The sequence below is a fragment of the Aythya ferina genome (assembly GCF_964211825.1).
Source record: "Aythya ferina genome assembly, chromosome: 5".
In the NCBI taxonomy this organism is placed as follows: Eukaryota; Metazoa; Chordata; class Aves; order Anseriformes; family Anatidae; genus Aythya; species Aythya ferina.
In genome coordinates this window covers 56,565,935-56,581,902 of record NC_140301.1, presented here as the reverse complement: position 1 = coordinate 56,581,902, position 15,968 = coordinate 56,565,935, and the positions used below count along the sequence as shown (strand labels likewise).

The window sequence follows — 15,968 nt, the reverse complement described above, 5'->3', positions numbered from 1 at the left end:
GGAGTGGGTTTTAACAGAGGGTTTTGACAGAGGGTAAATTGAGGCGAGGCATCTGTTTGGGATGGGGCTCCTGGAGCACACCCAGGCCCGCCTACCAGCGGTGCCACACGCACAGAGTGCAGCAGCTCACAGCAGCCCGGCCTGTCAGCCAGGCCCCCTGTAAACCACCAAAAGTAGCTCCTGTAGGATAGCTCCAGCATCCCTATTCCACTCTCAGCTCTCCCCCTCCCTTTACAAAGGGTGAGGGCTGCAGCAAAGCTGCAGCAATTCCTGCTCCAGTTATGGAGCTGGGTATCAGCTCTCTGCTGGGTGTCAAACAAGGCTCACACCAGCCCTAAGCTGGGTAATTTAACAAGTAAAACCTCTCACAAAGGGAACTGGAAGTGAAAACACACAGGAAAACAAGCATTTTTTGTGGAATCACCACAGTGCCTGAGATGCCGCTGTCCAAGACACCATTATCAGCACAACAGGCCTCTTGCCCCAGAGGCTCACATGCTCATTTTTTCCTATGCTCCAGATATTTAATTGAGGCCCAAAGAAACTAAATTGTCCTTATAAAGGTAAAGAGAATGCACTTCACAGCTGTGAACAAATGCCTCGGATGTCTCAGATGCCTGCAATCTCGTGCACTCCAGTGTCCTGAAAGCCCATGTGCTGCTGGATTTACCTGGGCTGTTGCAGGCACCAGGAGTTACCTGATCTTACAGGGAAGGATTTGCCCAGCCTTACAGACCTGGAAGTCACTGCTGGGTCTCTGCAGCCTCCATACGCTTCCAGCTTCCAAAATTCTTCCGGTTTAAAGAATCAAAACTGTGCTACAAAGTGAACTGACATGCTTTCACCACTGAAGACATGGTTTTCTCCTTTTGTTTTCTCATCTGGGCCAAGCCAAGCACCCATGGTAAAACCAGAGGGGAAAAAATAAATGCTACAACAGGAAGCTGGAAGCTCAGCAGACAACAGCCCCCAGCTGCCTGGCAATTTACAGAAGAGCTGGAGAAGAGGCCTTTCATTTCAGAATAAAAGCAGTAAAGCTGGTTAAAAACCAGCAATTTCTATTTGCATGAAAACTTTTAATATTTAAAATTCCACAGTCAGATCTGCAACAACAACAAAAAAATTTATTTGCTGAATTTTCTGCAAAACCAAAGTTTGCAAGAAAATCCATTTTGATGTTGTTACCTATTTGTCTGTGGCCACTTAAAGTAAAATAACCCATGGAAACTGCTTGTTACAGATAGACATGCTATCTTCAAAATCAAAAGTGTTAAAACACAGCGTTAAAACAATTCAAAACATTTTGGAAATAATATGAATTAGATTACACAAAGTCATATAATGCATTGTTGATAAAGGCATGAAATAAATACAAAATAAAAACAAATGCTGAAAACAGAATTTAAATCAAGGTCCCCAGGAGGGATGTCTTAAATTTCACCTAAACTTCCAACTAAGGATATTTACTTCCCACAAAATACATTCAGTTTGGCCACAGCCACCTTCTCCCACAGAAGTCTGTTTGACCCACCGTAGTAGACAGGCACTGCCATAACTGCTTTTAATCCACCACCCCCCTTGAGCGCAAGCCTATTACTAAAATGCTATAAATTCATTAGCCTATGAAGAAAGAGAAGTAGTGATACAAGCCTTCCCTTTCCGCAGGCAGAATTTTCAGCTGCAATTTATATCTCTGATTTTTGAATCAGGGATCCCAACACAGCCCAGACCAGTTACCAGAAATCCTGACATTTCAGCAGGATTCAATCCTGCTTTCAGCTATTAGGCTGAGGAGGATTAACACTCATTCTAGCTGTTTTCAGATGCCAGAAGAGGCAGAAAGTTTGTTGCCTGCTTTAGCATGTGTTTTTGTACAAGTTTCTGGGTTCATCCAGTGTTTTTGTGGTTGCAATGATGGAGGGCTGCTGTTTCTAAACCCAAAACAATGATGGCAGTAAAATTCCATGAACAAACAAACAATGAACACAATTACGTGAATCTAGCTTAGGCCTGTTTCAGAAGAGGAATAACTTCACTGGTATGTAAAAGCAGCCGAGAAGAGGCATGCTATGACATTAGGATAGTTTTAACTATCATGGTGTACTTAATAACCACAGAATTCAGGTGGGCAAAGCCTCACCAAGCTGCCTAACACTACTGCCTCCTTCAGGAGCACAGCAAGGGTTAAGACTCAGGTAGGCTCAGATTATCCCCCAGTCTTAACACAAATCAAGGCAGGTGGAATAGCAATTTTTATTGTCAGAAAGAGGAGGTTTAAAATAGTTTCTCCCCAAAGAAATTAAAAGGCTCATCATCCCATAAATCACTCCACACACCGACAACTGAATTGCTAAAAGGTCACCCTGCTCGTACTGAACAGCTGCTCCAGAATCTTCACCAGTTTAATGTTAACATCCCCCAAACAAGACTGAATTTATTTCTTGCCCTTTTTTAAGAGGCACCACGTTTTTGTGAGCCCTGAAGAGCTCTGCAAGGGCACCAAGAAGAAAAGGGGAAAAAAAAATGCAATATTGACTAAAGCTTTCCTCTTCTAAGATGTTGCGTGATCTTTGTCTCAGGTCTTGCAAATGTTTTGTACCTTCAGCTTGATTCATGCAAATGGCTGCAGTGAGACCCCAGAAGGGTCTAGCAGTAAAATACACAAGTACTTGCAGACTCAGCACGCCGCGTGTTCACCTCTGTCAGCAGGGAGGTTTGGTACTTACGCCGTTTAAGCTCCCGAGATCCTTCACCCAGTGCTCATCTTTCTCCTTGTCGTAGTTGATCACAGCGTGCTGCTTATCCACACTGCGGGACTGGCAACGAAAGCACAATGAGCGTGAGAGCAGCCAGGCAGAAGAGACACTGTTAATCAAAGCAGCATTTAGACATGAAACTAACTTGATAGGAGGCAGGGGGAGAAAGGGAAAAAAGCAGGAAAGATTAAATATTATTGCTACTATAAATAACCGAAGAACACACAGTAAACGCTTCCATGGTTGGTGTAAACAGTTCACTGAAGATAATACACTATTTACATGAAAAAAAGAGTCATGGAAAGCTGTCAAGTCTATGCCAGTATTTCAGTAAGTTATATCAATGCACATTGAAAACCAAACCAGTCAAATAGAAAGCCTGGGGGCATCATCTCAGCCTGCGTGAACTGGAAGAGCTCCATTTTCACTGGCTGAAGCTGGTGGCCTCCTCACCAGGGACTTTCTATTTGGGAGAATTTCTTCCTATCTTTCAAAGGGGAAAATATATATACAGTTTCCTTAAGTTACAAACCAAACTTGTTCATGATGCATACTGCTCCTAGGACCGTGTGCTGGAGTTGGCTTAAACCCTAATGCTTTCCAGCTTGGAGAGAGGTTAGTTAACTTGGGATGAGAAAGTGACTAGAAAAAAAATGAAATTTAAAGCTAACTTTGAGGACACTGATTAGGACTGATGTGGTCCCAATGGCTTTGTCATGATGCACATGCACCAAATACATCTTGTCTTCAAAACAGAGTATGACACTTCAGGAGAAGTGCTGTCAGACCGTTTCATGGCACAAACATCAACACCTCTGAGCAGTTTTGAAACACAGCATAAGTGTCACAGCTATGAAGACACCGGACTGTCTGCACCTTGGCTTGAAGCACTCACTGGCACTACTCACTCAATCCATCAGCGTCTGCATGTGTTGCTGAAACCTCCCTGGTACCTCAGCCCAGGGAAGGGTAGGGCACGCTACCAAAGCAGGGAGACGAGCCAAGCTAAGCCTGTGCATCCTCCTCATCCTGGGCATCAACCAAGAAGTTCTCAGTGAAAGGTAAGTCCTTCCCTTTCCCCAGGTACAAACAGGCAGGTTTCCACAGCAGTGCTCTCAGTAAGCCATGACATACTTCCTCGCGGGCATGCAGGGGCAAAGACTCTTACAGGGGAATTCCTTGATGAAAACAGAAGTCTTTCCTGACAAACAATTAAGCATTAACAGGAATTTCTTCTTCCCATGGCAATGTGAAGCAGGTTGGTAATATCCCAACAGCTAATAAACGTCAGGTCCCAGAAGGCTGGGCTCCTAGGAGGGCTCCCTGCACTTTACCTACAAAACAGGGATGGGGGGAGACCATTCCTACCCACAGCACGGGTAGAAATCCCCCGCTTTCACCAGTGATGCACGTTTATAACCACATCACATCCTGCAGGACTCAGACAAAAACGCACAGGGGTGCTGCCTTCACTGCACGGATGCAGACACAGGGCATTGCCATGTCCTTCAGCTACCCCAAATCCTGGACATCACCGTTCCCAGTGGGACGGGAGGGAGTGCTGAATAGGTACAGCAGTGCTTGCTTTAGCTTTTTAAGGCATGCCTCAGAAACTCACTGAAAGGTTAACTGAATTTAAAGGTATAACAATCCCTTTAGTCCACTTCCAACGTCAGAAGGTCTTCCACCCCAAAAAGAGAGTTCGCACAGAGAAAAAACTGCTGTAGATTTTACCTTGTATCAAGCTGCAGGCCATTTAAAAAGAGGCTTACTTCAGGGAACCAGCTGTCTCCTAAAAATTCAGTTTGCCCTAGATCTGACCCGGATGCAAGTTACCACAGCCTTTGGACTGTTGTATTTTACAACAGCTGACTACCCTGGGGTCCCAAGCCAGACAAGGGTCATCCCACAGGGATGGAGATATATTCTAGCACCATAATATTCCTCTATATAAAAGCAGAGGTCACCAAAGAAACTGATTCATGCCAAAATTTCCCATCTTTCAAGCAAGTTGCAGCTGTGTTCAAGACTGCCCTTTGCAAAAGCAGGTAAAATGATATGCTGTATTTGTGCCATGGTCCTGAAACCTCCTAGCATCTCTTTAAAGAGCGTGTTAGGAACGTGGCAAACTGTTACACAGATCATACTTCCGTGAAATCTCATCTTTTTTTTGGAGAGGAGATGAATTTTCTCAGTTTTATTTATGTTAAAACAGCAAACATCACAAGCACTTGCAGCGGGAGTTCCTAAGGGCCTGTCTCCAAGGAAACTCAACTTAAAATAACTAAAATTGCACCTCGTTTATTTTGATGTTGACTTGCCAAAGGTCCCTCTCGAGCACCAAGGTGTGGTTTAGTTCAACACCAGCCACATCTGCAAGAAGCTGCTCTTCCCTGCAGCGGCAGCAGCCACCCGGAGGCTGGTGGTGCTTTTGTTCCCAGAGAGGAGCAGGATGCCTGAACCCCACTTCCAAACAGAGCCTGAGCAGCCACCAGGGTGCCAACTGACAAGGCATGAGCACAGACCTGGTGAAGTCACTTAGTCAATAAAGGCAGAGGTTTCCCGTGAATGAACCCTTAAATCACGGACAGCAAGTTGGGAAACCTGAGTTTGTGCACGTTACAGAGCAGCCCATGGGTGCAGACCTGCCAGAGGTCTGCAACTCCACTGGGAGGATTTTATGCAGCTACAAATTGAAAAGCTGCAGTGAAGGTGACTGAATCCCAAGAAGAAGAGGACTCCTTCGTTCAAAAGCACTTTTGCACCAGGCAGCGAGCCTTGGTTGTGCTCAGTCACAGCCTCCACAGCAAAAGGCAACGCTGATCCACATGTTTGGACAGAAAATGCTGGTGCAAGTCGGGCAAAAATAACACAAAATTAATGTGTGATAACAATAAAGTGTTTATATATTAAAAAAATAACACAGCTGAAGTGCCTATACACAAATGTCAAACGCAGAAAATAACCAGCACACCCTAGCAGTGACTCCATTTCGCCAGAAAAGCACTTGCAGCAGGGAGAGCAGCACTCCTCGGCTACGGCAAGACTCATTCTGGTTCTGCTCGGACCCAAACAGCAGCGCTCTCACCACATCCCAACACTAGGCTTGTTATCAAAGGAAAACAGTTCTCGGGAAAACACAGCGTGTGCTCTTCTGATTAACAACATTTACGCTTCTCCGAGGGGAGAACACGGACACTGATTTGTTTCTACATTAAACTCACCCAGGGCTTGCATTTCCAGACATTCAAATCACTTCCTAATATAAGGCTGTCCCGCTTCTCCCTCGCACTACCTCCAGTGCATCATGTTTTAAATACCTAGTAGACGAAGGGCACATGCTGCACGTATCTGGAGACGGAGGTGTTTTACAGTTACACTTTCCTCCAAGTTGACATTAAACAGGAGGCGCCTCCAAACCCTAGGTAGGAATGGCACCTCCTGGTCTGCCAGCCCCAAACCTGTACCAGCAGCCTGCATCGGCCCCCAGGGAGACGTGCAGCCAGGCAGCCTGCTTCTGATTCTCACAACTGCATACATCACGTTGGCAAAAGGCCCTGCTTAGCACTGCAACAGCAAAAGCAGCTTGAGAAGGGTGCAGGAGTCTCCAACGAAGTTAATATCACATCAGCTATGTGTGCTGCAAAGGGAACATCACTTACAGCCTTGTGTTTGGGGACGGGTCTGCTACACACAGCAGGGTACACACGATGAGCTGCAGAGAGACAGCAAGCATAATCCACAGGGAAACAAGACCTGCTTAGGAAGGCAGGATGAAAAAATACAGCAAGACAGCCTGCGTTTCCCCACAGGGTCGGGGAGCAGATGCAGCTCAGCTGTCTACGTGGATACAGATGCTGTTTTTTTTCCCCCAGCAGAATCACCATGGGCAAAAACCTACTGCTCAGGGTTGAGATTTGGACCTCAGCCCTGCCAGCGCTGTGAGGCATCATGGTACTGGAGATAAAATAAACAAACAAGAGCAGTTTCCCTGTTCCTAGCTGCAGTCTGTTGTGCACGTCTGGCACAAGATAGCTGCAGCATTCTGGTGGCAGCACGCAATAAACACTTGCTTGAATATTTTCCACGTTGAACAGGTTACATTTCTGCCAGTAATGTGCTCCGCACCAGTGTCCCAGTAAGGAAATACAAACCTCTCCCAGTGCCCCGCTTTGGGAGGAAGGCACGCAGAGCCAACTTAAAACAAACAACAACAAAATATCCTCACGCGCTGGCCTCAAGCGTGGTTTTAGCTCCTCCAAAGTAAAACCCTGGGTAATATTTCATGACAGCGATAGCCATTGGGTCTCCCTCTTTCACCACGATGCATTTCGTAAGAGTTCAGCATCTTGGCCATTTCAGAGCTTTTCCAGAACAGCGGTGATCTGTGAACGCTCCGTCCTGCCTCGGGCTGGTTGCAATGAGCTGCCCTCACAGACCGACTGCTTCCAGGGGCCCGTGCTGCTTTCTGCACGATTCTGCACAAGCACACACCGACGTCTCTTCAGCACGTGCAGCCACCTCGATGCTGGAGCCGACCTCATGTTGCAGTTTCCGAGCTGCAGATTGCTGCTGTCAGCTGTGCTGCAGTTAGGATCACAGATCTGCTTAGCAGATCCGTGGCAGGACCAGGGCCTGAGTATTCACGCAAAAATAAGGCACTGAACAAAAGAAAGAAATCCCCTGGGAAAATGAAACTCTAATCCCCACAGCTTGGCACAGGGATTTGGAGGCTGGCATAGTCCTCATAACAATTTAACCCATTATTTTGGGCTAGAATAGGTTTTTGCTTGTTCGTTCCTCTTTCCAGCAGTGGAAGACAGGCTCAAATGACCCAGGGGCAGGTTCTCCCCAGAGGCAGGGACCAGGCAGCCCGCAGATGGGCTGGCTTCCCCTTCATTGTGTACCGCCGCAGAGGGGAAATGTGCGAGCATCACCTCTGGTGGGAGAGCAGCCTGCATGCTCATAGCTGAGCCGTGCTGCTGCCAGGATCAAGGCTGTGGAGTACAAGTCAGCTCCTGACATGGACAGGGTCCCTTTCACCCCTGCCCACCCTCAGAAGGGCCAAACCCTCCCTCCAGCTCCTCACCAGCCCTGGCTGCTGTCCCAAAGCCTCCTGTCCCTGTGCTGCCCCCAGCACTGACCTCCCCTCCCAGTCCTGCCGTGCCCCCAGCCTCCTGCACCACGCTTCCTCCGCCAGCTGTAGCCCTCCCACCAGCTCCACATTGGGAGAAAACAATAGCAGAGGGAAGAGCCAAGCAAACACCACCAGGGCTGGAAATACGGGACGGGCATCCTCACAAAGCTGCTGCCCAAGCACCTGGAAGCGCTGCCTGCCCGACAGCCGAGCTTTCCCAAGGCTAGGTCCTTTCCCTCCTGCCTGCGAGACACTTACTTCCCTTGTGACACCTGATGAATGAACGGCCCGGGATCGCTGTGCTTTCTAACGCCCAGGGACTGGCTTAGGTGCTGGTTTACACCCTCCAGATAACTGCAGCAGAACAGCACGAGCAGGGCACGGCCCTGCCCTGCCTGCAGCTTCCCTCTCCACCCCTGTGCCTCCACTGAGAGGGAGGCTGGAGGCAGCAGGGGTCCCCCATCACTGCTACAGGGAGCTCCCAGTGCAGAAAATATTTTAGTAAGGGAGGGATAGGGCTGCTGCACAGCAGTAAATTCACCTGGAAGCATCAGGAAAAACATCTCCCGAGTTCGTGCCACCTTCTTCCTGCTGGCACAGGCAAACTGCGCCACATCTACTCCCACCTGTTTATGTAAACACTCACCCAACCACACTGCAGAGACATCGTGTCATTAGCTACAGCCCAGGGAAGGCAGGATATGCCAGGTCAACGAAACCTCAATTTGACCGCCAGCCCCACGCACACAGAGCTCACAACGCACCGCATCGTTTGCGGGGTGCACCACACACCCTGAGTACTAAACAGGGAACAGATCTCGGGTGGTAGAAAACCTCTGGTACTGACACGGTGACAGATCGCATCTCCACGCCTGCGTACGCAGGGGCAGAAGCAGAATCACACGGGCGGCCCTCGCACTGCTCTGCAGCCATAAACACCGGACTTGGCAGCCGTAGGAATGTTCTTTCAGTGCCCAGGATGCTTGTAATTGCCTAGCTTTTTACCAAAACAAGCTAAAGAAGAGGAAAACGTCTATCCAAGCAGTATCAAGTGACCGTTTATTCAACTTGCCAGCAAAACGGACTTGTGGTAGGGGCCCGTGAGCTTAACATACTTGAACTAATTGATACCATAAGCAGCATGCGACGTCCCATATGGACCAGTGACAGATGCTTGGCTAGTAGCTTTCACAGCTATTTGCTGACAGCAGAATGAAAACAAGTCTCGAGTCCACTTGGGGCCTCGGGGAGATGCTGTTCAGCAGTGGCGCACACTGAGTGCCCTACTTCCACCACTCCTTGTAGGAGGTTGAGCAAGTACTCCAGCAGCTTTCCTCGACAGCTGCTTTGACCACTGTGAGTCAGGACATCAGGTAGATGCACCTTGATTTAATCCAGCACAGCTCTTCTTGTTTCTAAACTCCACTCCTGTGCGTCCTCGCACCCACCTCCTGCTTGCCCGACCCACGACAGCTCTGTCCTCCAACCCATCTCCTCACCAGCACCACTCCCAGATGTGATGTTACCAAAACCAACAGCCTCTCATCAGTCCCTGCTGCCTGCACGCAAACTTCAACTGTGTTCAAAGGTCTGGAACACAGCCAAAGGCATTTAGGTCCTTGACGGAAGACTAATCAATCACCTCTGACCTGGGAGCTCCCTCCTGAAAAACATCACCCCCCGGCCCTACAGCACCAGAACTTCAAAGAACGGGTTAAACATACTTCTGAGTAGTTTACATGAAAAGAACAGCATTTTCCTCAGTCTTGTTCTCCTAGAAGACTGCAGAAGGGAGCTGATCTCTTCCGGAGCACGCTGCCTGCAACAGAGACCTGGAATATAACCTCGCCTCTCAACCAGTGAGAGTTTAACAGAGTTATAAGCAACTGAAAGAGGAGGCTCACAATAGGAAGTGCCAAGCTGTCTGAACTGACAGGCAGAACAAAGGCCACACCTAAACCAGAGAGCATCAGACCATCTGCACCTACCTCTGCTGTAACTCACACTCACGTGTACGAACCCACAGTGCAGGACAAGGGCATGCCCAAGCCACTGCCCTACAGGGAGGGAAACAGTCGAGGGAGAACTGGTTAAACATTTTGCTTTCTCAATTTTTCCATTAAATATCCCTCTCTTTAAACAAAAACAAGGAAATCATGCTGTTGCTTTCCTTTTTGTTAAATATTTACACATAGCACAAATTTCAAAGATGCTCTGTTTAGGGGCAGAGCAGAAGGTTTTAATGGTTAAGTGAAATTTTGGAATCTGCAAAATGTTTATGTACCCTGAGTAAATACCCATCGCATTAAGCAAGTGATCAAAGCTGATAAAAATGGCAATTATGTTTCCCAGGAAAAATGTTGGTGGGGGAGGAAGTTACTCCGTTCTACAGTGTCAACACAATAAAAAAATAAAATCTTAGTCCTGGGTGGACAGTAAAAAAAAGTAAACACAGAGAACTATTTCCTACTACCATCAAGCTTCATATAAAAACACGCTAGTGCACATCAGTGAAGGTCTGGATGTCCACACTCCTGCTGTTGCCTTATCTGAAGGGAGCCAATGAGTACAAAGGGAATCAAGTACTGTTATCAGAAACAAGGCAGAATGGAGCCCTTGCTATGTTTAACACTGTGCACACACCAAACTGCACTGCACGGCATTGTCTCCCAAGCCCTAATGTTCAAACCCAATGTAAATCTTACATTTTCTTGTACTAGGAGCTTTACAATGCTGTTAAAATATTTAAAATATTTCTAATCCTATTAGTAGATATAGAGGATTACAAGGCAGGTTGTTTCCCCACTATCAAACCTACTTAAAAAGCTTGAAGACTATGGTTTTCTTAACCTCTTTGTTAACCATAAAGCAAATCTAGTACCTGTATGAAGTAAGCAAACACAGGGGAAACTAAGGCTTGATTGTTCGGTGACAAAGACATTTTTTCCTGTTTAGGGATCTGATACCTTCAGGCAACGCAGCCAAGAAAATGTCTAAAGACAAGATGCTCCTAAAAGTGTAAAATGTGAAAGGCAACACTGCAAGCTCTCTAGGACAAGGACAGCTTATCTCTGTGCTGTATGTTTGTGCACTAACACACAAGGTCTCAATGGGGGACCGCAAACTGTATCACAATGAAATCACGAAGCAGAAATAATCTTAGAGATGAAAAACAATGACCAGGTCATCCAGTTCTCTCCCCAGACAATGCCAGTCTGTTCCCAATTGTGCACTTGAGAGGATTAAATGCCAATAGCTTGAAATATACATATACAAACTAACTGTGCAGTGAACACAACACACAGTTTCAGTGTCAACACTGCAGGAGTATTACAGGTACAAACACTGCCCCCAGAGCTCTGTCCATCTGCTCTGATAACCTCCCTGTTCCTTATCTTTCCCCAAGACAAATGACTGTGACTGCACAACAATTTTGTGACACGGACAGTCACAGAAGCAAAAAAAACATCTATTTTTAGATCTCATCCTCCATCTGCTCACACGCAACTTTGCTTGGATATTAAGTGTGTGCTTGCAGCCTCCCTTCTGCACTGAGCCTTACTACAGTCATATCATTTGCAGCCCAAGTTAGCTCTGGCAAACATCTTTATAAGCAAATGGCTAGGAAAATAATGTGCTGTGCTGTTCAAAATGAGACCATTTGCGTGATCTTAGAAAAAGCTTTATTACTGGAGACAATAAACTGATATACTAATAAAGGGTCATGTGTAATTCAGCCCCTGAGAAGAAACAGCTGCATTTTACCAACAATCCAGAGCCTTCAGTCTGAAAAATTAAGGTTTTGAGCCATCACCACCTACAAGCCCCCAGGTACAACTGCATCCCTCTCAGAGATACTGCTGACTCCTCCAGGAATCCCAATTTGTTTACCTTGTAGAAAAGAGCATGACAAATGTACAGCGTCACAGGTGCCAGTCCACATGCAACACTGAGAAGCCAGCTGAGACTTGCAAAGAAGCATGAAACACTCCACACGGTACGGAGTGGTTCACAATCCACACTGCCCAATTAATCCCTTGAATAACCAGAGGAATAAGCAACGCACTTTAATGATGACTGATATTTGGGCACTTGCATGTTCAGGTGCACAACTTCAGACTTGGGATTCTCGCAGTGCTGAACCCTGACCATGAAAAAACCCTCAAGTACCTTCCAAACATATTAAGTTGGGCACCCTAAAGCTCAGGCCATTTTAGAAAAACCAAGAACACTGTATGCATTTTCTCCCTTTAAGTCGAAGGGGAATACAGCAATCAGGGGTTTGAGCAAACACAGACTTACGGAAAATATTAGGACATTTTTAATGTCTCACCATTACATATCTCACCAGCCAGACATGTAGGAACATGAAATAAATGATAGCGTAATTCACGAGGAAACCCAAACAAACGACCTGCTGTCGAACCAGAGCATGCTTCAAACCCCACCACTGCAGCAATGCCATTTCATTCACTTCTAGCTAACAGAGCAGTACAAACACTGCAAGCTCTCCTTTTGTGGACACTAACGTTTTATTACAGCCAGATAACACCTTAACCAACTGTCTTCCAAGTACAGCTTGTACAATAAGAGCTCCTACCCCCCAAACAGACCTCCTGCTAACACATCTTATAAAATCCCTGCCGTAGCTACAAACACAGGCTGCCTGGAAGAACATTAGCAAAGCATTTAGGAGATGGCTGTTACCACACCAGCAGTGAAATCTAGAGGGGAGGAAGGCCCCATTGTTCATGCAGCTTCCTAATGTTGACATCTATGGGCACGTGGGCTTTATGGATCACAGAATCACAGAATTTCTAGGTTGGAAGAGACCTCAAGATCATCGAGTCCAACCTCTGACCTAACACTAACAGTCCCCACTAAACCATATCCCTAAGCTCTACATCCAAACGTCTTTTAAAGACTTCCAGGGATGGTGACTCCACCACTTCCCTGGGCAGCCTGTTCCATTGTCTAACAACCCTTTCAGTAAAGAAGTTCTTCCTAAGATCCAACCTAAAACTCCCCTGGTGTCATCTCTCCTCTTGCCAGTGTGTGCCATGTAAAACAAAATGACATAACACTGGAATGCTTTTCCAAAAGTCAAAAACATTTTTTTTTTTAGAATATATTATTGGATACTTTAAAATCACTCATCATTACATATTCAAAATTCTCCAAAAATATAAGTGTTCACTTAGGTGATCCAGAGAATCTTCTGACATGTTTCTAAACAGGCAAACAGGGAGCAGGTAGGTGCAGTCAAACTTTTTTTTTTTTTTTGGCATTTAAGTATTCACACATGTATCTAGCAGAAACACTAATTGAATTCTAAGCTTCCATAAAGTCCTGAGCTAAACTGCTCTTGTCAGCTCTTTGCAAAATTCCAGTTCAATTTTTTTGGAGTGACATCTATTACATTACTCTGTCAAACATCAGACCACAGTCAACACTTCAGAAACGTTGGATTACATCCAGCAGTGAGACACCCTGGTATGGACAGCACTAATGCAAGCTGCAAGTTTGCCCACTATGTGGGCAATTACACAATTACTTTGGAAGCAAGAGGACACCACCTTGGCCACCCCACCAAAAGAGCCAGCATTACTCCGCTAAAGATCAGGGTTTCCTACCATGACAAAAATACATACATACATACACAAACCAACCAACCACACAAAAATAAATAAATGAGGGGTACAAGCACTGACAATGTAATCAAACAGAGTAAAGGGAAAAACAGGCAAACAAAACACTGCTAACCTCCAAATCACATGCCAAAAAAAACAGTAGTTTAATCACTTGCAGATCAGGACAGAATTGTATGTCTATGTTTAATACTTCCAGCAGCATCAAGATAGGTAATCTGTTCGATTTGATTAATCTCCCACCAGCACAGCTCCTGCCCATCTGATGACATAGCTTTTCGGAAGAAACCTCACTTGCACTTTCATGAACATATGAAGCCTTTGTGGGAACCGCAGACTTGACATAAAAGAGGAAGTTTGTTTTAAAAGATGTCATTTGAAGAAAGCATGAGCTATCTCTACAGATCCCAGCACTACATTCACATCTAGAACACCTTCAGAATAGGGTAACAAAAAAGTCACATTACCTGGAGCATCAGTTCACAGTCATCTCTGCCAACAAATATCATCTCCCGAGGGAGCCGGTGGCGAATGCCAGTGCTGCTCACCAAGAACCACGAAGTCACGCTCATTTTGGCGCTTGGCACTTAATCTCTACACATCCTGAACATGAAAAAATAAAATAAAATTAAGGGGCACAGAGGGAGCTATTAACGATATATGTAAGTATAGCAGTGCATAGCTAGAGTTCCCAAATTTTCCTGAGCCGTGGGACCCCGTGCTGCTCCTTGCACTGTGTTCACGTTAAATTTTTTGGTGGCAAGGAGCAGGGGAGAGGCACGGCCCCGGACCTGCCACAGGTAGGAGCCCTGGAAGCACACCCACAGCAGGGTAGGATTGGGGGGGAGAGGGGGTTAAGAAAAGGCTCGTTATCTCAGAAACGAAGTAAGCAGCTGAATCCAATGGTTGAATACAGTCAAAAAAAAAAAAAAAAAAAAAAAAAAAAGGCAAAAGCGTAGATCTTTTCCAGAACATTTCCGGGCTGCCAGCACAGCTCCCGCCTCCCCCATCCTCAGAGGACCCGGAGGGGGGCATCGGGAGCGGGGCTGAGCCCCCAGCAACCCCCCAGGAGCGCTCCCAGCCTTCTGCTCAGCCCCACCTGCAGGCAGACAACCCCATAACCTCCCCCCCTACGCGATCCGGGAAAAACACAGGAATAAAGACCCGCAAATAAAGCGCTGCACAGGACGGGAGGGGGGCTCCTGGCCCACGAACCCCTTCCCCCCGTCCCCCCGCGGCCACACCTGGCTGCTGGCGCTGCTACGGGCCGGCGGCGCGGGGCGCAGCCCTGCTGGCTCTCCTCCTCCTCCTCCTCCTCCTCTCGCAATCTCGCATTTTCTCCTCCCGTCTCGGCCTGAGGGAGGGAAGAAGAAGAAGAAGAAGAAGAAAGGGCTGCGGGGCCGCTCCCGCACTGCGCTCCGCAGGCGGCTCCCAGCCCTCCTCCCCCCCCCCCCCCCCCCCAGCAGCACCGGGCTGCGGAGCTTGGGGACGGGGAGGGGGGGAGCGAAGAGCGGTCGCCCCCCAACAAAGCACCTGGGCAAAGGCGGCCGGGGCCTCCCGGCAGCGGGCAGCCGCCTCGCCCTGCTCCCCGCTGCCTGCCCGGGGTCCCACCGGGGGGCTTTCCCCACGGTCCCCCCCTCCCTCGGTCCCCACCGCCGCCCTACCTGCTCGGGCCCCGGCGCGGCGGCAGGCCGGGCGCCTCGCCCCTCCAGCCGGCTCCGCCCGCCCCGCTCCGCCCCCGCGCACGGCAGGTTCCCGACGTCAGGAGGCGGCCCCAAGGCACCCGGCCCTGCTCCATTTTCCCCCAAGCACCGTCCCCGAGGGTCCCCAAGGGTCCCCGAGGGTCCCCCAGGCTCCCCACGCCGCCCCCGGGGCTCCCCACGCTGCCCCCACCCCTCCTGGGTGCCCCCCGCAGCCTCCTCATAAAGCCTCGTTCGCTCCCAGCCTCTCTTCCCCACAGGCTTTTGGGGTGTTTCGGCGCTTTTGGCCCCAAAATCTTATCACCCTGTGAAGCCCCAGGCAGCAGGTGTCAGCCTGAGAGCCTGGTGGGCTTCTGGGTGGTGGTCTGAGTGTAAAAACAACATAAACGTCGTGATCTTGTATGGTGCCCTTCATTTCAGGCTCTCAAAGGGGTTCGTGGAACACAAATGGGGCTTGGTGACACCTCCCTGACACAGATGTGGTTGTCACCAGCCTTTCCAGGCTGAACAGGTCATAGGGCAGGAGTCACTACCTCCACAATCACTGAGTTCCTATCACCAGCCTTTTCTCCCACATCCTCCGCCGGGTTTAGGTTGAAAAGGTCCTCAGCATGCCTTCCTCAGGCCCTCTCGTAGGGCAGGTAACTAGGAAATTACTGAAGAGCACCAAGTGTGAAGCGCTATAACCACCTCTTTTCTCACTAAAACTGGAGGCAGCAACAGCTAC

General features: G+C 48.0%; 1 protein-coding gene across 5 annotated transcripts in view; it reads right to left on the bottom strand.

The window, feature by feature from the left end:
• Positions 1 to 15,261, bottom strand: part of CEP170B (centrosomal protein 170B) — a 56,472-nt gene extending 41,211 nt beyond the window's left edge. For 4 of the 5 annotated variants that reach the window (XM_084519646.1, XM_084519647.1, XM_084519649.1 and 1 more), the window contains exons 1-4: positions 15,206 to 15,261; positions 14,786 to 14,895; positions 14,009 to 14,144; positions 2,727 to 2,816 (exon numbers count right to left, since the gene is read on the bottom strand). In XM_084519646.1, the coding sequence (XP_084375772.1) occupies positions 2,727 to 2,816; positions 14,009 to 14,113 (195 nt within the window). In that variant the 5' untranslated portion in view covers positions 14,114 to 14,144; positions 14,786 to 14,895; positions 15,206 to 15,261. The remainder of the gene's footprint in view (positions 1 to 2,726; positions 2,817 to 14,008; positions 14,145 to 14,785; positions 14,896 to 15,205) is intronic. The other variant, XM_084519650.1, reaches the window with a different exon arrangement.
• Positions 15,262 to 15,968: the final 707 nt, after the last annotated feature.